The 25,545-nt window shown below is 42.3% G+C and overlaps 2 protein-coding genes across 4 annotated transcripts in view; both read right to left on the bottom strand.

The window, feature by feature from the left end:
• The window catches only part of pkp1b (plakophilin 1b), a 42,057-nt gene extending 40,251 nt beyond the window's left edge, over window positions 1-1,806 (bottom strand). Inside the window, exon 1 of one of the 2 annotated variants that reach the window (XM_060919332.1) lies at window positions 1,492-1,806. In XM_060919332.1, coding sequence (XP_060775315.1) covers window positions 1,492-1,675 — 184 coding nt within the window. In that variant the 5' untranslated portion in view covers window positions 1,676-1,806. The remainder of the gene's footprint in view (window positions 1-1,491) is intronic. The other variant, XM_060919333.1, reaches the window with a different exon arrangement.
• Window positions 1,807-9,283: 7,477 nt separating this feature from the next.
• smpd2b (sphingomyelin phosphodiesterase 2b) overlaps window positions 9,284-25,545 on the bottom strand; it is a 37,469-nt gene continuing 21,207 nt past the window's right edge. For both annotated transcript variants that reach the window (XM_060919330.1, XM_060919329.1), the window contains 4 exons: window positions 22,303-22,435; window positions 19,642-19,746; window positions 15,338-15,494; window positions 9,284-15,238 (listed from right to left, as the gene is read on the bottom strand). In XM_060919330.1, coding sequence (XP_060775313.1) covers window positions 14,874-15,238; window positions 15,338-15,494; window positions 19,642-19,746; window positions 22,303-22,435 — 760 coding nt within the window. In that variant the 3' untranslated portion in view covers window positions 9,284-14,873. The remainder of the gene's footprint in view (window positions 15,239-15,337; window positions 15,495-19,641; window positions 19,747-22,302; window positions 22,436-25,545) is intronic.

The following is a 25,545-nucleotide window of genomic DNA, read 5'->3' as shown; positions in this document are numbered from 1 at the left end:
TCAATTTAGAGCCACCAGTTAACCTAACTTGCATGTCTTTGGACTGTGGGGGAAACCGGAGCACCCGGAGGAAACCCACGCGGACACGGGGAGAACATGCAAACTCCACACAGAAAGGCCCTCGCCGGCCCCGGGGCTCGAACCCGGACCTTCTTGCTGTGAGGCGACAGCGCTAACCACTACACCACCGTGCCGCCCCTGTTTCAACATTTAAAAAAAAAATACTTTAAACAGCAGTAAGCTATAATAAATCAAACAGAGTCAGTATTTGGTGTGAGACGACCCTTTGCTTTCAAAAATACTAGTCTCAGGTACAGTGAGTGCAGTTTTATTAAGAAATGAGCTGTAGGTTTTACTGAGCATCTTACAGAACCAGCTACAGTTCTTCTGGACACTTTCACTGTCACACTCGCTTTTTCATTTTTGCACCAAAACCCAGCAGCCTTCATTATGTTTTCTTTTTTAATCTGAAAAGTGCTCTTATGTAATATGCTGCGCAGATACAAACTTGTTTTCTGTAGCATTTAATTTTGTGCTGGAAAAAAAACACGAACATTTGGAACCTAAAATGTTTTTGTACTGACTCAGTGTAGAAATCATAAAATAGAAATCTATAACAAAGTTTGCATGAAAAAAAAAAAAAAAAAAAAAAATATATATATATATATATATATATATATATATATATATATATATATATAGGGTGCCTAAGACTTTTGCACAGTACTGTGTAATACTTAATGTTTGCAAAAATAGCTGTATCATTAATAGAAATAGAATAACAAATCGATACGTTTACAAATAAAGCTGCACATATATAGGGTTTTATAATTTAGAAATATATTGTTAATTTTCTCTGCAGTCTCGGTTTTGTTTGTTTCAGCCCAGGAAGACTGGAGGCAATATTAACCCTGCATGTCGTAAACTGGGGTTATAGAGTCATATATCAGGGTTATGGAGAAAGTTTACCGAGTTATACACTGGGGTTATAGAGTTAACACCTATACAAAAGTCAAATTAGTGTACTTTGTGTATATACTTTCTAATTATTGAAGTTCATATCTATCTTACAGTAATGCGTTATTGTAGTGTTGAGCAACTCAGTGAATGTTCTCTGTTTCACATTTCAATTATTTCATCATATACCGTCAGTAAAACACAGTAGAGACACCATCTGATCGACTTAAAACCACACACAGGCATGAAACCAAACCCATTCTGAACAGACCTGGGTCATTTTGTTGTTGTTCCAGAGAGAGAGAGAGAGAGAGAGAGAGAGAGCACTGTGTGTGTATTAGTGCACCATTTGTAGTAAAGACAAACTGCAAACCTCCTGAGTGTATATATACACAGTAGCTCGCCTATAGTAACCTATATATAGGTTGCTATATAACCTATATAATAGGCCTAATTATAGTATATAAATAGCTATAGTCTAAAATACAATAGCTCTAATTCGTGGTCATTCTGCATGAATGTGAAGGCTCTTACTAGTGGGGGACAGAGTTCCTGATGATCCTCTGCTGTTGTACTTGCTCTTGCTCCTCCTCATGCTGCTAACCTGCTCCAGGACACGCCGCTGTCCCGAATGGGAATTACTGTCTGACGGAAGCGCCAGCGAGGTCTCTCCAATGTCCCCGAAACATAAAGTCGATTTCAGGGGTTCCTGTGTCATTTTGGACACTCGTCTGTAGCCGAGAACAAACCAAACGAGAATGGAGTCCACTGAGTGTGTGTTCTTTTGTCCCTGATGTTCCGCCGCATTGACTAAAGGAACCTAAACCTTACCTGTTCCCTCCCTGCCTGAAGGGATTCACAGCCTCCCTCCCTCCCTCACTCACTCACTCCACCCCTTCTTCCCTCCTTCCTTCCTTCCCCAGACACTCAACCGGTCAGAGTCAGCACAACGCCAACACTCACAAAACCAATTTAACAGACTTCTTTTATAGCAACTAATCATATCAATACAATAAAATGTGGGGCTGTGTGATAATCAGGGGGAGAAAAAGATCCAGGCCTGTGGTTACTTTCAGGTGTTATGTGTAATTAAACCATTTTATTTTCCTGATGAAGTGTTACTTTCTTTTAGTATGTGTTACAAATGACAAACCTTTTAAACTGTTTGCATTTAGAATGTTTCAGAGAAGTAATACGTAAAAAAAAAAAAATCATATTTTGTCTTGGTGTCAGGAATCAAGGCAGGCCTGGGCTTGGTTAAAGTTTAAAAGATCAGGAAATCCCAGCGATAAACATCCAGAAGGTTCTGCCACACCCATGGGTAGGACCAGGGCCTTGTCCAAAAGTGCACATTACAACATTCAATACAGCGCCATAACAATAAAATGATGGCGGACTGTGTTCAGGTACCTACTGCACTGTAGGGTGCGGTTAGGGCCGGGTGTGATCCTCTAAGATAATGATGCATCAGAAAAGCAGCCTCCATGTTACAACATGTTTATGACACATTCAGCAGAATAAGGAAGTGTGAGAACGGATTCCGCAAAGAAGCGTGGGAAAGGTATTATAACGAATGTGTACACAATTAGGCCTTATTAGTAAGCATATCAGGTGAAAACTCAAATTCAATCCAAAGTGCTTGAAACTGGTCTCACTGAATTCAGACTTGAATGCTAAACAACATACTTTTTACAGAGTTAAAATATGTTTATCTGTTCTTGAGATATTACCAATCAAAGATAGAAAAAACGGCTTAATTTTTAGAAAACTGCCGTAATATTATGTATGAGGACAACACGGTTCAAAATGGGCCTCATTAATGAATGAGATCAAATGTTTTTTCTTAACTTTTTTATTTTTCCAAGATATTTACATGGAAATCGGCAGGCACATAGATGGTTGTATATGGAATACAACATTTCAAAAATTAGTAAAAAGGAATTAAAGATCACCGCTCATCTGTGGCAAGGTGCAGGATTAAGTGAAAACTTTAGGTAAATAGAATACAAATCCACACACTTGAAGTCTGTGCAATGATTTCTTTACTGAGATAGCAAGCTTTCGGTCGCTAGACCTTCAGATGAAGGTCTAGCGACCGAAAGCTTGCTATCTCAGTAAAGAAATCATTGCACAGACTTCAAGTGTGTGGATTTGTATTCTATTTACTTAAAAATTAGTAAAAACAAATTATAGAAATTACTATTTAATTAGTTTTATTTATGCTAATTGGGTAAAACATTAAATCAGGACACTCTTTTCTTCAAAGTTTCACCAAACTGCTTTATTTGTGCAATACAAAGCTGATCTTAACTCTCATTATACATCACGAAGAAGGAGAAATCAATGTTAATTATAAACTAGAAAAGCACTCGGAGGGTGCAGACCTCCGCCAAGAATCCTTTAAAAAAATCCGGGATCCAGAAGGTGATCCGGATCACCGCCAAAATTTAATGGATTGGTACTTGTGCCCAGTCACACCTCTGGAAAAAATTTCAGAGCGATCCGTTCATAACTTTTTCTGTAATGTTGCTAACAGACAAACAAACAAACAAAGCAATGCTACCGAAAACATACCTCCTTGGCAGAGGTACAGTGGTGCTTGAAAGTTTGTGAACCCTTTAGAATTTTCTATATTTCTGCATAAATAGTAGATAAAAAAAAAAAGTAGATAAAGAGAACCCAGTTAAACAAATGAGACAAAAATATTATACTTGGTCATTTATTTACTGAGGAAAATGATCCAATTTTACATATCTGTGAGTGGCAAAAGTATGCGAACCTCTAGGATTAGCAATTAATTTGAAGGTGAAATTAGAGTCAGGTGTTTTCAATCAATGGGATGACAATCAGGTGTGAGTGGGCACCCTGTTTTATTTAAAGAACAGGGATCTATCAAAGTCTGATCTTCACAACACGTTTGTGGAAGTGTATCATGGCATGAACAAAGGAGATTTCTGAGGACCTCAGAAAAAGCGTTGTTGATGCTCATCAGGCTGGAAAAGGTGATAAAACCATCTCTAAAGAGTTTGGACTCCACCAATCCACAGTCAGACAGATTGTGTACAAATGGAGGAAATTCAAGACCATTGTTACCCTCCCCAGGAGTGGTCGACCAACAAAGATCACTCCAAGAGCAAGGCGTGCAATAGTCGACGAGGTCACAAAAGGACCCCAGGGTAACTTCTAAGCAACTGAAGGCCTCTCCCACACTGGCTAATATTAATTTTCATGAGTCCCCCATCAGGAGAACACTGAACAACAATGGTGTGCATGGCAGGGTTGCAAGGAGAAAGCCACTGCTCTCCAAAAAGAACATTGCTGCTCGTCTGCAGGTTGCTAAAGATCACGTGGACAAGCCAGAAGGCTATTGGAAAAATGGTTTGTGGATGGATGAAACCAAAATATAAATTTTTGGTTTAAATTAGAAGTGTTATGTTTGGAGAAAGGAAAGCACTGCATTCCAGCATAAGAACCTTATCCCATCTGTGAAACATGGTGGTGGTAGTACCGTGGTTTGGGCCTGTTTTGCTGCATCTGTGCCAGGACAGCTTGCCATCATTGATGGAACAATGAATTCTGAATTATATCAACGAATTCTAAAGGAAAATGTCAGGACATCTGTCCATGAACTGAATCTCAAGAGAAGGTGGGTCATGCAGCAAGACAATGACCCTAAGCACACAAGTTGTTCTACCAAAGAATGGTTAAAGAAGAATAAAGTTCATGTTCTGGAATGGCCAAGTCAAAGTCCTGACCTTAATCCAATAGAAATGTTGTGGAAGGACCTGAAGCGAGCAGTTCATGTGAGGAAACCCACCAACATCCCAGAGTTGAAGCTGTTCTGTATGGAGGAATGGGCTAAAATTCCTCCAAGCCGGTGTGCAGGACTGATCAACCGTTACCGCAAACGTTTACTTGCAGTTATTGCTGCACAAGGGGGTCACACTAGATACTGAAAGCAAAGGTTCACATACTTTTGCCACTCACAGATATGTAATATTGGATCATTTTCCTCAATAAATAAATGACCAAGTATAATATTTTTGTCTCATTTGTTTAACTGGGTTCTCTTTATCTACTTTTAGGACTTGTGTGAAAATCTGATGCTTTAGGTCATATTTATGCAGAAATGTAGAAAATTCTAAAGGGTTCACAAACTTTCAAGCACCCCTGTAAATATGCATAAATAAGCATTGAATGCCATTCACATCTACCCTTCTCGATCAACATAAAAACACAATAAAAGATAATTTCTAATACCTTATTTGTTCTCTGTAGGCCGTTGTATTTCTAAGTAGGGCCTACTAGTGTTTATATGAAAGAATATAAATGATTATTTTGATTAATCGTCACAGCTTTCAAGGCTAGCTTCGAAAAAAACTGTGTGCCACATCCAAAAAACAATTCCAATTATCTATCCATCCATTATCCGTAGCCACTTATCCTGTGCAGGCAGGCGCGGTTTTAAGGGGTGGCAAAAGGTGGCAGTTGCCACTGTAAAAATATGTCTTGCCACCACAGTTGCCCCCCTATTTTAAAAAGAATTATTTCTTAAAACACATTTTTGAAATTCAATTATCTATCTACAGAGATACTAAGCTCTCATCTCATCTCTACCTACCGTTATTTACGTTATTTCACACCCCACCCCACCCCTGGCATTTTGAAATGTTTTCACCCAGAGAGAGACGTTCTTCTGTTATGATTCTTCTGAATGCTCGACTTCTGATGAGGCAACGTCATTGGTTGGATGTATGGAGTGCTGTCTCGCTAGGATCCAGTAGTAGCTATACCTGTAAGTTATGTTTTACTTTCTGTGTATGCTAGGCAACGAAATGAAAGCTAATAGTTTTGTAAAGTGATAGGCTTTAGAAAGTAAACAACTTGTGCGTTGTGTGTTAACATTACTAGCAGGTCAGCCTAGCTCGCATTTTCGCCTGTGTGCTATTCAGTTTAGTGATATACTTAATTTGTTTCTTTTAGTTTTACCAAAATCGAGGATGAACACATCTGTATAAGTTTGAAGTCTTCAGTAAAGATCCACAATCTAAACCGTTCGCTATCTGTCTATTTTTTGATACATCGCTAGGGCAGAATAGTTCCATTCATTGCTTGGGAATATACTTTCAGAAAAGATGGTTTAGATGGTTGAATCCGTTTTCCTTGATGGTACAATAGCTCAATACATATTTGACAAGATGACTTGATTGTGAGTCTTTCTTGAGCTTAAGTAAAAATTATTTCTACGATTTGCATAAACTGCTGCATCGACAACCTACGCCCCTCCTTTGCCACCCTAAGGAAAAATCTTTGGAGCCGCCACTGTGTGCAGGGTCACAGGCAAGCTGGAGCCTATCCCAGCTGACTATGGGTGAGAGGTGGTGTACACCCTAGACAAGTTGCCAGGTCATCGCAAGGCTGACACATAGAGACAAACAACCATTCACACCTACAGTCAATTTAGAGGCACCAATTAACCTAACCTGCATGTCTTTGGACTGTGGGGGAGACCGGAGCACCCGGAGGAAACCCACGCAGACACGGGGAGAACATGCAAACTCCACACAGAAAGGGCTCGAACCCAGAACGTTCTTGCTATGAAACGACAACGCTAACCACTACACCACCGTACCCTCATAGATTCATTTAAGTTTAATCTGGTGCTTGTGAAGTCCATCGTGCATGATTTACATAATTTTCATAATCATCAGGCTATTCAGTATGGGGCCATGAGTAGACACTTTCACAACTATACCATATATTAGTGGCACGCCTGCCAACCATAACATTATACGTTTCCCATATATGAGGTTGATCGATGTTTGTAGTTGTCCTAAAAATCAGTTTTCAAATTTGTTTGAGCAAGAACAATCTGAATACTTGGACTGCACCCTTGTGGTGTAAGTGTTTCAATGCAATTAGTCATTCACTCACTTTCAGTCACTGCTTTTATTTGTACTGGTCATTGTCACCCTGAAACCAGAGCCTATCCCAGGAAGAATCCCTGGATGGGATACCAGTTCATGGCAGGGCACCATGCAGATACGTATTCACAAACTCATTCTTACTTAGAAGCAATTTTGGAAGATCATATATAGCCCTGTGATGACCTGGCGACTTGTCCAGGGTGTACACCGCCTTTCGCCCATAGTCAGCTGGGGTAGGCTCCAGCTCGCCTGCGACCCTGTAGAACAGGATAAAGCGGCTAGAGATAATGAGATGAGATCATATATAATTAACAGTTATTCCACTAAATCAAGAAATACATGAGGCCTAGTTGGCTTTGAGCCATGTATGACGAGATTGAACGGAATAACTTTTATTCTATCCATATTAACTGGATTTTAAGAAACAGCACATTTTTTATCTCATTCATTATCTCTAGCCGCTTTATCCTGTTCTACAGGGTCGCAGGCAAGCTGGAGCCTTTCCCAGCTGACTACGGGCGAAAGGCGGGGTACACCCTGGACAAGTCGCCAGGTCATCACAGGGCTGACACATAGACACAGACAACCATTTACACTCACATTCACACCTACGGTCAATTTAGAGTCACCAGTTAACCTAACCTGCATGTCTTTGGACTGTGGGGGAAACCGGAGCACCCGGAGGAAACCCACGCAGACACGGGGAGAACATGCAAACTCCGCACAGAAAGGCCCTCGCCGGCCACGGGGCTCAAACCCAGACCTTCTTGCTGTGAGGCGACAGCGCTAACCACTACACCACCGTGCCGCCCAGCACATTTTTATTTTTTGCAAATTCAATAAATGATAACTTTATAAAAAATTTCTGACAAAATAATTTCCGCTTAGAATGTAAACAAACCAGGTGGCATGGTGGTGTAGTGATTAGCACTGTCACCTGGCAGCAAGAAGGTTCTGGGTTTGAGCCCAGTGGCCAACAGGGGCCTTTCTGGCTACATCCACACGACAACGGCAACGAGATTTTTTTTTTTTTTTAAATATCGCGTCCACATGGGCAACGGATCAGTAAAATATCAGATACATATGGCAATGCAACACTTGCTGAAAACGATGCAATACACATGCCACACCTTTACGTGCACTGTAAGACGGTCCCATCGGAGACACCAGAACAATAGAAGTAGACGCATGCGCATAAACCCCTTCTTCTGTAGCATCAGCCACATAAAGTTTTATTAATCATTAGCATAAAACGAAAGACGCGGAAAGAGGAATGAATGGGCGTAGATGGAAGCCGGTACACCAACATTCTGATATCCTCCAGAATTCTTTAATGGTCCGGAATAAATTGAATGCTACATGTTGATGGATTACTTTGTTCTTCTACACCCTTTTTGAGGAATGTATTGTCTGACTTAAACCAACATCTGAAGAGGTGAGATCGCTCCTTTTTTTTCCCTGTTTTTGCTGGCGGGATTGTTTTTGGAAAGCGCACGGGCAGTGCGCGGTTTGGTTATACTGCTTCCGCAGTGTTTGGACTAAAGACTCTGCCCTAAGGGCTATTCTCTCTCTCTCCCTCACTTTGCACCATTACACAATAAATATTCACAGTGAAAATATTTTGTAAGTGCGTTTCATGAACCAAGTTATAGGAGTTATTGACAACTCGCATCGAGTTCATTACACTTCCACCCGGCGTGAAGCACTGACAGTCATGTGGTTGTGACGTCATCGTAAACAAATCTGTTTTACTCATCCAGACGACTTCGCAACGGCGCCATTGCCAGATTTTTCCACTCTGGAACCCGTTCTCAAAAGATTTCATTTTGGGGCACCCAAAACGCCGATGCCGTGTGGACACCAGGCCGAAACGATAAACAATTTTATCAGATTCACCTGAATCCGTTGCCGTGTGGACAGGGCCTCTGTGTGGAGTCTGCATGGGTTTCCCCCACACTCCAAAGACATGCAGGCTAGGCTAATTGGTGGCTCTAAAGTGAGTGTGAACGGTTGTTTGTCTCTACATGTCATCCCTGCAAAGACCTGGCAACTTGTCCAGGGTGTACCCTGCTTCTCGCTCATAGTCAGCTGGGATAGGCTCCAGCTTGCCTGTGACCCTGCACAGGATAAGTGGCTACAGATAATGGATAGATGGATCGATGGGGGTTTTGTTTTCGAGTAGAGTTTTTATTTCGTCCTCGGTTGGTTCAGCAATATGCTCCACCATTTTGTTTTTCTCTACTCATGGTATATGAGCTGATAGCCTAGGAGCAGTGTAACCCATCAGAGTGTATGATTGCTCATATCCAGTGAATATGGATAGAATAATATACCCCCCCCCCCCCCCACACACACACACACACACCATAGATTATATTAAAAAGACATTACCAATGCAAAACTGTTACAAGAATAATTTATTTCATCTAAAAAACACCCTGCATCTGTTGCAACAACTGAACTCATGGACAAGTGAGTAAAAGTAATGCATACAGCGTTTACAGAGAGCAGACAACAGTATATTTGTACAGAGATGCATGAGGTATGCAAACATAAATACACGGAACTGATATTATGTTAGGTTTACTCACATCCTTGGTCAGTGATTAAAAACCTGTATCTGCATTCAACATTCATAATGTGTCTGTATACAGTAAATGTTAACGTGTGTGATTAAATAGAATGATTAAAGTAATTAAGTGAATGATTAAAGTACAGAGTTAAGTGTCGAGGCTATTAAAAGACAAAAAAAAAAAAAAAAAAAAAAACTTTCAAATGAGTAGTTATCTATTACTACTTGTGTAAACACATCAAGTACAGGTGAGAAACATCTACAACCCTAGATCAGGAAAAGTTGAAAGGGTATGTTGAAATTGAAATTAAAACTGAAAACAATGATTAATGAAATAATATTTGACCTGTATTGCATTCAAAACAACACAGCAGCACATTATTTGATGTTTTACCTTATTAATTATTGTTGTTGTTTTTTTCAAAACACAGTTGGGATGGTGAAGCATTTAGCACTTTATACTATTGCCATTCCTCCTCACAGCATTTAAAAAGATGTTTAAGGAATGAACACACCAGGTAATGAGGTGTTTCAGGTGTTACTTTGTCCCATTCATCCTACAAACAAATCTTAAGGGTGTGCAACAGTACAGGGTCCTCGTTGTCATATTTTTCGTTTCAAAATTCGCCACGCACTCCCTATTGGAGATAGAGGGAACAGGCGCCCTCTCCTTCTATAGCTCTGCCTTTGTAATGTGTGCAGAAGGTAGTTTTGCATCGTCGTTTTAAAATACATCTGGAAAAGATGTCGCCTTGAAGGCAGCACATATTGCTCCAAAATCTCAATGTACTTTTCTGCACTAATGCTGCCATCACAGAAGTGCAAGTTACCTTTGCCAAGGGCACTGACACAACCCCATACCATGACAGAACCTGGCTTTTAGACTTTTTGCTGGTAAAAGTCTGGATGGTCCTTTTTGTCTTTGGTTTGGAACACATGGTGTCCATTTCTTGCAAAAAAAAAAAAAACCTGGAATACTGATTCGTCTGACCATGGTACATGTTTCCACTGTGTGATGGTCCATCCCGGATGCCTCCAAGCCCAGAGACGTCGACAGCACCTCTGGACACAGTTAACATAAGGCTTCCTTTTTGCACAGTAAAGTTTTAACTGGCATTTGTGAATGTAACTCCATATTGCAGTACTCGACAAAGTTTTTGCCAAAGTAATCCTGAGCCCATGTGATTATTTCAGCTATAGATGAATGACGGTTCTTGATGCAGTGCCATGTGAGGGATTGGCGATCATGGGTGTTCAACTTAGGCTTGAGTCCTTTACCCCAGGGTTTCCCATACATAGACCATTGTGGTGCAGCGCCACACAATGGATTCCTATCGCCACACAATCAGACTCGCGATTTTGAACAAAAAAAAAAATCCGTTGTGTATCGTTCCGTTCATTCATAATGCTCTTTCTTCTCGTTCACGCGTGCACACACCCACACACCGAGACAGTGAGAGAGAGGGGGACGGAGAGGCGTGTACACAGACCTGCCGTTGGCCTGTTAGGCTAATATAACGCAGCCTTCCCGATTCGCCTTCCGACCCCTCATTTTAAAAGGTAGCCTACGTCGTGCTCGTGATGAGCTTTATCATAGGAAACGGACATCCCTGAGTCAGGCTATAAACCAATTTTGATGCATACAGTAGCAGCTTGACGCGAGGAACCGGCCTTATTGCATTATCCCGTTTATCCCGCTTCAGCAATGACTTCCCTTACGATAGGGCACTGGAGTTTTTTTTTTTTCAAGAAGCCATGCAGAATTAAATGTTCTGATAGGGCATACAGGCTTTGCACCAATTAGGGTAATGCTTTTCATTATTGTTAGTTGCCTTGGTGTTGCCTTAAGTGGTTTCTTACATCTAATTATGATATTTTATTTTATTATTATTTTGTTACATTATACTATTTATTTCATTTTAGTACTGATTAAGTGTTGAGTTCAATATTTAAAATAAAAACCTCCAGCTTGTTTTTTTACAATTTATTCCTTGAATGTCAACTAAAGAATGATTGAAAGATTGCCATCAAAAAGGCAAAAAACTAAGGTAAAAACCAGAGATGCACCGATTGACCGGCTGCTGATCAGAATCGGACGATTTTCACGTGATCGGCCATGACCGGCCGGTCAAAATTAAACTATGCCGATTTTCTGCCGATCAAAACTTGTGTATCACAGAGATGAAAGTGGAAATACTCGTAATTCGCAACTAAAAAGACTGCAGCTACACTGGCAGCTTGAACATGCTTTCTTGTGCGATTGTGTTGCGCTTGCGCAGAACAGTGTCAGTCCTGCGCGCCTAACGAGCTCCGGCGTGCGCGCGCCAAAAAATTTCACTATATTTGGATATGCAAATATAGTGAATTTTTTTTGTGCCAGATATTGGATGTGAAAAGAAGAAAATGTTTGTGGTTGTGTGAATTTCCCATTACAGGAATTAATACGTTAGCCTATTACCAAACATCTAGTTAGATTTGTACAAAGAGAGAAAGAAAAAAATGTCTGTTTTACAACCTTGGTTGCACTTGATTCCATTGGAAATTACTCTACAAATACACATTTGACAAAGATGATAGAATGGCTATGGTACAAGTATGACTGGAAATTATTTTTGTATTGTGATACTGAATGAAGAAATGGGTTGTTCTATAAGGCATACGTTTTCAGATCCAAATAGGCTTATGAAAGTGTGTTCCATAGCAGTAGGCAAATAATATATGAGGGGGAAGTTGATTTTGTGCCAGATATTGGATGGGAAAAGAAAAAATGTTTGTGTGAATTTCCTATTTCAGGAATTAATATGTTAATACCAAACATGAAGAAAGATTTTACAAAGAACAATGTCTTTTTGTTTGTTTTCAACCTTTGAGGTGTTGAAAATTTATTACTGAAAATCTGGCAGAATGTTCTATTAAAGAAAAGATAAAAAGAAAAAAATAGTGCGTGTGTGCTGTGAAGTGGTTTGAAAAAATGAAATCGGAATCGGCCAAAATCGGTATCGGCAGGTCACACTCCATGAAAAATCGGAATTGGCCCAAAAAATTGCAGTCGGTGCATCTCTAGTAAAAACTAAACTTTAACTTCAATTCTGGTGAGTAATTTTCATAAATTTAAAAGACAGGTTTTCCACCAACATCAAGCCCAGCAAACTAATGGCCTGCCCTGTAATGTAAAGTTGGGTCGAGGAATGAAACCAGGCAGGGTTCTGGGAAAAATTGTTTTAGCTGTCTTCTCTTAAAGAACTTAAAAGAATTTAGATTGAACTGAATAATCTCAAATGCTTCTTGCAGCTTGAAAATAGTCCCAGCAGGTGACTCTGAAGAAAAATACTGTGTGTTTGAACACTGCCCACTGTAAACACTTTGCATACACCCCAATGACCGACTCCACCGACCGCCACGACACCACCGCGCACGATTCCCTCATCGGCACAGTGGAGCACCACAAATTGCTACCTGGTCTGTGGGAAACACTGTACCCTTTATACACCAATATTCCTCTAGATTCTTTGAATCCTTTAATTATATTATGCATCATAAAGAGTGAAATATCCAAATCCCTTCCTATCTTTCTTTGAGGAACATTGTTTTTAAACATTTCAATACTTTTCTCATGCATTTGTTGACAAACTGGAGATCTCATCTCAGCTCATCTTTGCTACTCAAAGACTAGGCCTTTCCTGGATATTGATCTTATACTAAATCATGATTACAATCACCTGCTGACATTACATCATTATTTAATTGTTTTACCTCATTACTAGCCCTAAATTGCTCCCATCCCAACTTTTTTTTTTGGAGCATTTCCAGCTTGAAATGCAGGAATGGATGTATATTTACTTCATTTCATTTGTTGACCAGACAAAACATGAAATATCTTGGGTTCATACTGTCTGTAATGAAATACAAGTCAAAGTAAATTTAGAAAATCATTGCTTTCTTTTTTTTAATTTGCATTTTCCATACCGTCCTAATGTTTTCTAATTGGGGGTTGTAATATAAGGACGACAATACACTAATGCACAGTAAGAGAAATTAGTGGTCATTAGAAGCCCCTGCCCTGCAGGAATGAAATCAATCTGGTATTAAAAAAAAAAAAACCCACTACTTAAATACAAGTTGTTAAATCTGTAAAAATGCATAATGCCAACATAAAATGCATATACCCCTTAATGACTACAAGAAATAAGGTGAAAAATCATTAAACAAAGGAGTGTCTGGTCCATTTTTCTAATGGGACATGGAAGTGTAACGTATGTAAGGGATAAAACATGGTGGGTGTGCAGTTATAGGAAAATAACCAACATTGAAGTGACACGAAGCTGATATTGAAGCAACACCTTCTGACCAATCAGAATCGAGAATTCAGCAGGACTGTTATAGGTTTGCTTGTTATTACAATGTTATTGCTTGCATTTTGGTGACCTTTTTTTTTTCACCCCCAGTCTTATTCCTGATTGTTCTCTTTTTTATGATTAAGCAAGATGATTGGTCCAATCAAATTCCTGAGACAGATTTCCATCTACAATTTATATGCTGGGCTGCAATCGCATCATTCAGAACAAGGACACGTTGCATTATTGGTGAGAATTGCCACTCACATGCTTTTTTTGTTTGTTTGTAGTACTAATAGCTCCCTCTTGTGGAGAAACTTCAGCCTACTAAAGTGAGTAAGACAGTTAGTGAGAGATGGGCCCCATTCACACCTGGCATTAACCCGTGTTCTGGGTGATCTGATCACAAGTGGACAGCCGAGACGTATAGCTGCTTACTCGTATGTGGATTGTGAATGTGTCTTCCATGATCGCTTATGATTTCATACATCATTTCCGCTGGAGAAAGGCCGTCATGCACATATCATACACACTGTGTTTATTGTTTTGGCAGAAATTTCCCACAAATAATATATAATGCGCCTTTACAGATTGTTTCAAAGGTTTGGTGGCCTGCTAACGAAATTTATAAATGAAAAAGAGATGGGATTATGTAAGAAGTGAAGTTATAAGAAGCAGCTGTTTGGGTCTCTGCTGTTACAGCGTTGCCTTTACCCATTAACCTAGTGGAAAAGAGTGCGACCAGAATGTGGTCGAATTCACACCTGTAACTCTGCGCTGTCCACCTGTGATCTGATCATCCAGGACGCATGTTAATACAAGATGTGAATGGGGACAGAGATAATCAGGTCCATCAGGCAGATTTGGAACCATCTAAAACAAGACAGATTCAACCAGAAAGTTCTGGAGAGTGGTTCGGCTGAGTCTTGCCTGAAGTCTAAGCAGGCATGTCAACTTACAACAAGCAAGGACATATCTTACAAACTATACTTGAGTTGTTCAGCAGCAGCGGTGTTCACAGCCTTGAATCTTGGTTGTTCAGTCGTCTGGCTCTACAGCATCAGGTTCCCTTTGAGAATGGTCCTAGTCTTTATCCCTAGGTACCTCCTTCAGACGTTCTTGCAGACTGCCCACTGCAATCCTCATCTGGTCCTCTGTTCCTTGTAAGGACTTTATCTCCATACTGTAAAAGATGTACAGGAAGGCAGCAGAGAGAAGGATGGCAAAGCACAGCGCCCCCAGTAGGTAGAAGGAAGCTTTGGGGAAAGGCTGTTCAGCTCCCAGGGAGAATACAGGCACAGCAGCTATGGCGATCTCCAGCAGCAACAAGACCAGGCCCATAAACCCAGTGCGTGCAGCCGTGTAGCGCATGCGTTCAGCACAATGCAGGCCCACCTTCACTTCTGTACGAGCCTCGGTCACAATGTTTATCAGCTCAGAAAGACTAACTAATAAACAACAAAAGGGGAAATGGAGAAAGCATTTGACAAGATGACTCAGGAAGATCTAATGGGGGGGGGGGATTCTAAAAAGTTGAGTTTCATTACCTGCAGAGCTATCATTTTCTCCTTTCTCATTTTTCAAAGGACAAAGCAGCAGCTCCGTACTGAGAGCTTCATGGTCTGAGTAAGGGAAGTCATATCCAGGAACAGAGCCCTTGGTCGTGGACAGAGATTCACAGCTCACATCCACTCTCCCTGATCCCTGTTAATAAAATACATTTGCTATTTGGGATTTTCTTTGTTAGTCATAAAACTAAAATCGTAAACATTCTAATCTTCATGTAAATACTGTATGTTAACAGTTAGCCAAACTGTGGAAATATGCATCATATTTGAGGATTAAACCATAAGCAGTATTTCTTATTATGTTATACTGTATAATACTTGTATAATACAAGCTCAGTGCTTGTACACTAGGATCACCTATAGCAAAGACACGCTTCCGGACGTTGGTAAAATTCACCACGGGCCCAGTCCAGTCCTTCTGGACTGTAGCTTTCTTCTCATCACTGACAGCGACCGAAGCTACACCAACACCACCCAGCAGGCCGCATCATCACCAGACTCGAGTAGGCGAAACGGCCGACGATCCACGCACCCAAAATGGAGGCGCGGTAAGAGAGGCGGGCTACATGCTAGGCTAAAGGCTAGAGCTACAAGACCACCGCTACCTAGCCTTCTGCTAGCTAACGTTCGCTCGCTCGAGAATAAGATGGATGAGCTGAGAACCAGGATAACATCTCAACGCGAGATCAGAGAGTGTTGTGCCCTGATTTTTACGGAAACCTGGACTACTGCAAGCCTGCCAGACCCAGCCATTGAACTACAGACCCACTTCATGCACCGCAGAGACTGCACATCTGCTTCCGGTAAAAACAAAGGTGGCGGTGTGTGTTTATGTTAACAACAGATGGTGCACAGATGTACAGGTGGTTGAAAAACACTATTGTGCGAACATTGAAGTGCTGATGGTGAAGTGCAGCCCCTTTTATCTACCGAGGGAGTTCAGTGCTGTGTTTATGCTGGCTGTTTACATCCCGCCGCGGGCCGACCGCACTACAGCGCTAGGACTACTACACGACATCATTGGCAAATACGAGACCACACACCCAGATGATGTGTTCATCGTGGCCAGGGATTTTAATCATTGCAGCCTCAGGACTGTGCTACCAAAGTACCATCAACACGTGAGCTTTCCGACGACAACATCCTGGACCATGTCTAGAGCAACGTGAGGAATAGCTACAAGGCTGTGCCCTGCCCCCACTTTGGACAGTCTGACCACATCTCTGTGTTCCTCTACCCAGCTTACAAGGCCTTTCTCAAACAAGCCCCCCCAGTGAGTAAAACTGTTAAAGTCTGGAATGAAGAGACTGATCTAGTGCTCCAGGACTGCTTCAGTTCTACAAACTGGGATGTGTTTAAGACTGCTGCTTTGAGAGAAGACTGTTCTGTGGATTTAGAGGAATATGCATCTGTGGTCACCAGCTACATCAGTATGTGTATTAATGACATTGTCCCCACCAAGCGCTGCAAAATATATCCTAACCAAAAACCTTGGATTAACAGTGAAGTACGCTCCATGCTACATGCACGCTCCACTGCTTTTGCCTCTGGTGACGCAGATGGATATAAAAAGGCCAGATATGACCTACGCAGATCCATCAGGGAAGCCAAGAGGCAGTACAGACTGAAGCTGGAAGGTTATTACAACACCTCAGACTCCAGATGTATGTGGCAGGGCCTGCAACACATCACCAATTTCCAGCAGAAGAACAGCAGGGTCACAGCCAACCACAACACATCACCAGATGAGCTGAACGAATTCTATGCTCGCTTCGACACCCTCAACACCAACCAACACAGAGGGATTCTACCAACAGAGGCAGCACAGAGCTCTTCACCTATTGTGACCATAACCGAGGTGAGCAAGGTCTTCAGGAGGACTAACCCCCGAAAGGCAGCCGGCCCTGACAACATCCCCGGCCGTGCTTTGAGGGCCTGCTCCACACAGCTAGCAGAGGTCTTCACAGACATTTTCAACCTGTCCCTCTCCATGTCTTCTGTGCTCACATGCTTCAAGACCACCACCATAGTGCCCCTCCCAAAGAAAAACAATACAACATGCCTGAATGACTATCGACCAATTGCACTCACTTCAGTTGTAATGAAGTGTTCTGAGAGGATAGTCATGTCATACATCAAAAAGGACATACCAGACACAATAGACCCCCTTCAGTTTGCATATCGTCAGATCCATTCAACTGATGATGCCGTCAATGCAGCCATCCACACAGCCTTGTCACACCTGGAACACAGGGACACCTATGTTCGAATGCTGTTTGTGGACTACAGTTCAGCCTTCAACACAGTCATCCCCAGCAGACTGACTGAGAAGCTCTCCACCCTTGGACTGACATCCTCCCTCTGCTGCTGGGTTCTGGACTTTCTCACAAACAGACCCCAGGCTGTCAGAGTCGGTACAAGAACATCCAGCACCAAGACAGTGAGCACAGGGACCCCCCAAGGCTGTGTGCTCAGTCCACTCCTGTACACCCTCTTCACCTACGACTGCACCCCCACCCAGAGCAACACTTCCATCATTAAGTTCGCTGACGACACCACTGTCATTGGGCTGATCACCAGCGGAGATGAGAGCGCCTACAGGGAGGAGGTGGCTCAGCTGGTCTCCTGGTGCCAGGAAAATAACCTCTCCTTGAATGCTGAGAAGACCAAGGAGATGATTATTGACCCAAGGAAGAGGAGGAGAGACCAGCACACCTCGCTGCACATCAACGGGACACAGGTGGAGAGGGTGAAAACATTTACATTTCTCGGAACTCACATCAGTGAGGATCTCACCTGGTCACACAACACACAGCAGACCATCAAGAAGGCTCAACAGAGACTCTTCTTCCTGAGGAAGCTGAGGAAATTTGGACTGTCCACCAAACTCCTCAGCAACTTCTACAAGTGCACAGTGTAGAGCGTCCTGACAAATTCCATCACTGTGTGGTACAGGAACTGCACAACTCAGGACAGAAAGGCTCTCCAGCGTGTCATTAAAATGGCACAGTTCATCTGTAGAGCTGTCCTCCCCCCACTACAGGACATTTACAACACCCGGGTCACAAAAAGGGCACAGAGCATCATCAGGGACCAAACACACCCACAACACAGACTATTCACGCTCCTACCATCTGGCAGACGCTACAGGAGTGTGAAAGCAAGGACTACTAGACTGACAAACGGTTTTTACCCCCAGGCCATCAGGCTTTTGAACCATGGATTATAATCACCATCTGCCTCTATATTTCCATCAGGCTTTTGAACAACGGATTATAATCACCATCTACCTCTATATTTCCATCAGGCTTTTGAACAACGGATTATAATCACCATCTACCTCTATATTTCCATCAGGCTTTGAGCCATGGATTATATTAGCAATTTTGCACAAGACATTGCACAGTATATCTACCTCTATGTTTGCACATTGTTTGTTTGTCTCTCCCTTTTTTTTTTTAAATGTTATCTTCATTTTTCACTCTACCTTTATATTTTGCATTCCATATGCACTTTATATATTTCTTTTTATTTTGGTAAGCGTAGTTTGGTCAGGCAGTTGCAAATAAGAATTTCATTACCCAATAATAAACCGCTGTGTCTGTTATTGTGTATATGACAAATAAAAATCTCGAATCTTGAATACTACACTTAATTGTCAGTTTACTATACACACCTCAATTTTATCTGCACTCATTTGTTAATTTATTAGGTAAACCTGCCATACATCAGCACGATTTTTAATTCCTGCTGTGTCTGATATGGTGGTGCAGTGGTTAGCACTGTCGCCTCACACCAAGAAGGTCCTGGGTTCAAGCCCAGCGGCCAACGAGGGCCTTTCTATGTGGAGTTTGCATGTTCTTCCGGGTGCTCCGGTTTCCCCCCCACAGTCCAAAGACATGCAGGTTAGGCTAACTGGTGGCTCTAAATTGACTGTAGGTGTGAATGTGAATGGGTGTTTGTCTCTGTGTGTCAGCCCTGCGATGACCTGGTGACTTGTCCAGGGTGTACCCCGCCTCTCACCCATAGTTAGCTGGGGGAGAGGTTGCCTGTGACCCTGTACAGGATAAGCAGCTACAGATAATGGATGGATGGATGGCTCTGATACACTCGTACCAATGTAAGACCCACTAAGAATTCACTGCCGCAACAGATGGGTTACAGGCACTTATGAGTATACCTACAAAATATACCTGTATGGTGGGGGTACCTGAACAAAGGGCTAATGAACATAGGTGTAACATTGAGGCGATCTGTCCAACAGTAAAATCAAGCACATTCACCTTGAATAAGATATAGTCGATACGGATTCCTCCTCCAAACGGAATAAGTTCATGAGTATTTGTGAAGGGGTTCTCTGTTATATGGGTGAATCCTTGTTCACATCCCTGAAAATTCCACACAAACATAAAGACAAGATTACTGTTAATAATAACAACTGAGTCACAGCAACACTAAGACAGTCTGCTTGGCCAGGACTGGCCAGAGTCTGGTAAATTTTACAGGAGGACTTCCCGTGTCCGAACTCACTCCCTACCTCACTATATAGTGGACTATATAGCGAGGTCGCCATTTTGTAGCACTGTCCGAATGTATAGTGAGCATTATTACACCCTATATAGTGCACTCAAAGTATCCCGCAATGCATCATGAAAAGTAACGTACAACTGATGTCACTAACCAAGCGATATATACCATCATGCATTGCGGTCGTGCTGGGGGGGGGGGGGGGGGGAGGGGGGCAGATGACAGAGAGGGGGCGGCACGGTGGTGTAGTGGTTAGCGCTGTTGCCTCACAGTAAGAAGGTCCTGGGTTCGAGCCCAGCAGCCGGTGAGGGCCTTTCTGTGTGGAGTTTGCATGTTCTCCCTGTGTTGGTTTCCTCCGGGTGCTCCGGTTTCCCCCACAGTCCAAAGACATGCCGGTTAGGTTAACTGGTGACTCTAAATTGACTGTAGGTGTGAATGTGGGTGTGAAGCGGCTACAGATAATGGATGGATGACAGAGAGGCGCAGCCAGTGCAGGAACGAGAGAATATTACATATAAATGTAAGCATATTTCCGTTTGACTTTTGATATGCTGAATATTTTTGAATTTTGTTTAACTGTTTTTAACGTACAACCCCGATTCCAAAAGAGTTGGGACAAAGTGCAAATTGTAAATTAAAATGGAATGCAATAATTTACAAATCTCAAAAACTGATATTGTATTCACAATAGAACATAGACAACATATGAAATGTCAAAAGTGAGACATTTTGAAATTTCATGCCAAATATTGGCTCATTTGAAATTTCATGACAGCAACACATCTCAAAAAAGTTGGGACAGGGGCAATAAGAGGCTGGAAAAGTTAAAGGTACAAAAAAGGAACAGCTGGAGGACCAAATTGCAACTCATTAGGTCAATTGGCAATAGGTCATTAACATGACTGGGTATAAAAAGAGCATCTTGGAGTGGCAGCGGCTCTCAGAAGTAAAGATGTGAAGAGGATCACCAATCCCCCTAATTCTGCGCCAACAAATAGTGGAGCAATATCAGAAAGGAGTTCGACAGTGTAAAATTGCAAAGAGTTTGAACATATCATCATCTACAGTGCATAATATCATCAAAAGATTCAGAGAATCTGGAAGAATCTCTGTGCGTAAGGGTCAAGGCCGGAAAACCATACTGGGTGCCCGTGATCTTCGGGCCCTTAGACGGCACTGCATCACATACAGGCATGCTTCTGTATTGGAAATCACAAAATGGGCTCAGGAATATTTCCAGAGAAGATCATCTGTGAACACAATTCACCGTGCCATCCACCGTTGCCAGCTAAAACTCTATAGCTCAAAGAAGAAGCCGTATCTAAACATGATCCAGAAGCGCAGACGTCTTCTCTGGGCCAAGGCTCATTTAAAATGGACTGTGGCAAAGTGGAAAACTGTTCTGTGGTCAGAAGAATCAAAATTTGAAGTTCTTTATGGAAATCAGGGACGCCGTGTCATTCGGACTAAAGAGGAGAAGGACGACCCAAGTTGTTATCAGCGCTCAGTTCAGAAGCCTGCATCTCTGATGGTATGGGGTTGCATTAGTGTGTGTGGCATGGGCAGCTTACACATCTGGAAAGACACCATCAATGCTGAAAGGTATATCCAGGTTCTAGAGCAACATATGCTCCCATTCAGACGATGTCTCTTTCAGGGAAGACCTTGCATTTTCCAACATGACAATGCCAAACCACATACTGCATCAATTACAGCATCATGGCTGCGTAGAAGAAGGGTCCGGGTACTGAACTGGCCAGCCTGCAGTCCAGATCTTTCACCCACAGAAAACATTTGGCGCATCATAAAACGGAAGATACGACAAAAAAGACCTAAGACAGTTGAGCAACTAGAATCCTACATTAGACAAGAATGGGTTAACATTCCTATCCCTAAACTTGAGCAACTTGTCTCCTCAGTCCCCAGACGTTTACAGACTGTTGTAAAGAGAAAAGGGGATGTCTCACAGTGGTAAACATGGCCTTGTCCCAACTTTTCTGAGATGCGTTGTTGTCATGAAATTAAAAAAAAAACAAAAAACTAATTTTTCTCTTTAAATGATGCATTTTCTCAGTTTAAACATTTAATATGTCATCTATGTTCTATTCTGAATAAAATATGGAATTTTGAAACTTCCACATCATTGCGTTCCGTTTTTATTTACAATTTGTACTTTGTCCCAACTTTTTTGGAATCGGGGTTGTAGTAAACATTACGCCATTATGGCAGACAGCACAGCTAGCGATCTGGCACGTTTTAATTGTGCGACAGTAATGACCCAAATAAAGGCGCAACAGAGTAGTATCCGAAAGTGTTTTTTTCATGAGCTCACTATATAGTCCTCTATATAGTAATTCCCTATATAGTGAGTAGTGAACGAGTGAGTGATTTCGGACACAGGGTTTTTCTGTACTCACATCAAAGCTGGCGGTCTCAGTGAAGCAGTCCCGGAGTCCACTGAAGCTGCACAGCAATCTTACACCAAGGTCTTCAGGGTGCATGTTCAAATCCCCTCCTAAGATCACCACATCTGCCCCAGCACATGTGTGCCTGAGTGGGAGGAAATGCAGACTTCACTTCAAAATGAGATCCTTAGCTACTGTATGTCAAATGAGACATTTTCTTTGCAATTTTTGTTTTAAAAAGGAGAATGTGCATTTTAATTCAATAGTTTTAGTGCCGGGGCGGCACGGTGGTGTAGTGGTTAGCGCTGTCGCCTCACAGCAAGAAGGTCCAGGTTCGAGCCCCGTGGCCGGCGAGGGCCTTTCTGTGCGGAGTTTGCATGTTCTCCCCGTGTCCGCGTGGGTTTCCTCCGGGTGCTTCAGTTTCCCCCACAGTCCAAAGACATGCAGGTTAGGTTAACTGGTGACTCTAAATTGACCGTAGGTGTGAATGTGAGTGTGAATGGTTGTCTGTGTCTATGTGTCAGCCCTGTGATGACCTGGCGACTTGTCCAGGGTGTACCCCGCCTTTCACCCGTAGTCAGCTGGGATAGGCTCCAGCTTGCCTGCGACCCTGTAGAACAGGATAAAGCAGCTAGAGATAATGAGAATGAGTTTTAGTGCCATTCAAACGTACAGTAACGGAAGAATGTGTTAATGTGGACCTACTTTTTTTTTTTTTCCACTTTCTGCTATCAATACAATGCAATTACAGCGAGGAAAAACAAAGATTATGCAGCCTGATAATAATTGGGATTCACTTTTTATCACATTGATTCGAATTGTCATAAATTTGTATTTTTGATTTATCGCCGGACAATACATCATTACATGTCTAATGTAGTGGTTAGCACTGTCGCCTCACAGCAAGAAGGTTCTGGGATCGAGCCCAGCAGCCGATGGGGGCCTTTCTGTGTGGAGTTTGCATGTTCTCCCCGTGTCTGCGTGGGTTTCCTTCAGGTGCTCTGGTTTTCCCCCACAGTTCAAAGACATGCACGTTGGATTAACGTGGGGCAGCCATGGCCTGAGGTTGGGCTGAAGTGCCCTTGAGCAAGGGCACTTAACCCACAACTGCTCCCCAGGCGCTGTAGCATAGCTGCCCACTGCTCTGGGTATGTGTGTGTGTGCGCACATTTGTATGTTCACTGCTTCAGATGTGTTAAATGCAGAGGTTAATTTTCACTGTGTGCTTAAGTCTGTGCTTGAGTGTACGTGTGACAAATAAAAGCTTCTTGGCTTGTCTCTCATCTCATTATCTGTAGCCACTTTATCCTGTTCTACAGGGTCGCAGGCAAGCTGGAGCCTATCCCAGCTGACTACAGGCGAAAGGCAGGGTACACCCTGGACAAGTCGCCAGGTCATCACAGGGCTGACACATAGACACAGACAACCATTCCCACTCACATTCACACCTACGGTCAATTTAGAGTCACTAGTTAACCTAACCTGCATGTCTTTGACTGTGGGGGAAACCGGAGCACCCGGAGGAAACCCACGCGGACACGGGGAGAACATGCAAACTCCACACAGAAAGGCCCTCGCCGGCCACGGGGCTCGAACCCGGACCTTCTTGCTGTGAGGCGACAGTGCGAACCACTACACCACCGTGCCGCCCCTTCTTGGCTTGTAAAGACTGTAAATAAAGAGCTAAACTCTGTTACTCCACTAGAGGGCAAAATAGAGGAATAAACCTCTAATTTTCATCTATAAACTGAAAATTTCATGCTGTAACCATGACTCTTTCCAAATTAACCAATTTAGTGGTTTCACAGTAAAGGAGGTAAATACTTATGTAATTACAACTTTTATGTTTTCTTATATGTAAATAATTTGCAAATTACACTGATTTTATGCCAATTCATCCAGTTGGATCCATAAGTAAAGAGAAGAGAAAACACAAACCGAATGAGGGAGAAGTGTATTGACCTTCATAAGTCAGGGAATGGTTATAAAAAATATCTACTTGCCTGAAAATGTCCATTTCTACTGTTAAGGCAATAATATTAAAAAAAAAAAGTGGACACCAACTGGAACTGTTCCAAACTTGACTGGAAAAGGAAACAAGTTAATTTTTCCCCCCACGTACAGTGAGAAGGATGGGAAGAGTGGCCCAAGAAAAAAAAAAAGTCCCCAAGGATCGCTGTTGGTGAATTACAAGAAAAAGTAAAATCCTGGGGTTTCCAAGTCTCCAAAACCACCATCAGACTCCACCTCCACACCAACAGATTATTTAGGAGGTATGCCAGAAAAAAGCCTTTTCTGTCAGTTATTAACCACAAATGTAAGGTGTCTAAAGTCTGCAAAGTGCTACTACAACTTTGTCTGGAACCATGTCCTAAGGTCTGATGTAACAAAAATGGAGCTTTTTGGCAATAAACACTCATGATGGGTTTGGCATAAAAAGAAGGCTGCTGTGGCAATGAGGGTGTGGTCAAGCATTGACTGTGAACAGCGAGGAGTCCGGTTGAACCAGCAGGTAACATGTGACAAGTTACACCGGCGTCTAATGACTGGCTGTCTATTCACGTGTGTCTCTGAGATACTGAGAGAGAGAGAACTGTGTTCCCCAATGCGTGTAGTTGAACTGTAGCACTTGCCTCCAGTTCCTCATTTTCCACCCATCCAAAGTTGTTACAGCTGGCTATAACGAAAAGAACCCGATCCCAACTGTAAAATATGGTGGAAGTTCTGTGATGTTATTCCTCCAAAAGACCCCAGAAACCTTGTTAGGGTACATGGCATCATGGACTCCATGAAATACCAGGACATTTTAAATCAAAAGCTGGCTGCCACTGGCAGGAAACTAAAACTGGGTCATCATTGGATCTTCCAGCAGAACAATGATCTGAAGCATTTGTCCAAATCAGGACAAAAATGTTTAGCTGAGTATAGAATCAAGCTTCTGCCATGACCATCTCGGTCCCCTGACCTGAACCTCATTGAAAACCTGTGGGGTGAGCTGAAGAGGAGAGTGCACAAGAGACCGCCTCGGGCCCTGGATGATGTGGAGAGATTGTGTAAAGAGCAATTCCAGCGTTATGGACGTGACACTTGAACTCAAAATGGCAACAAATGACCCAGTGCATATTTTATTGTCTCCCAGTATTTAAACAGGTGTTGCATATTTTAAGGCTGTACCATACTGGAGAAGTGATAGAACAAGAACAATTCCCATAGTACATCTAGGGCATGCCAGAAAATGCCAATAAAAGATGCGTT

The sequence above is a fragment of the Neoarius graeffei genome, chromosome 4 (assembly GCF_027579695.1).
Source record: "Neoarius graeffei isolate fNeoGra1 chromosome 4, fNeoGra1.pri, whole genome shotgun sequence".
In the NCBI taxonomy this organism is placed as follows: Eukaryota; Metazoa; Chordata; class Actinopteri; order Siluriformes; family Ariidae; genus Neoarius; species Neoarius graeffei.
The sequence above is the reverse complement of the archived record's forward strand: the minus strand, read 5'-3'. Positions and strand labels throughout refer to the sequence as shown.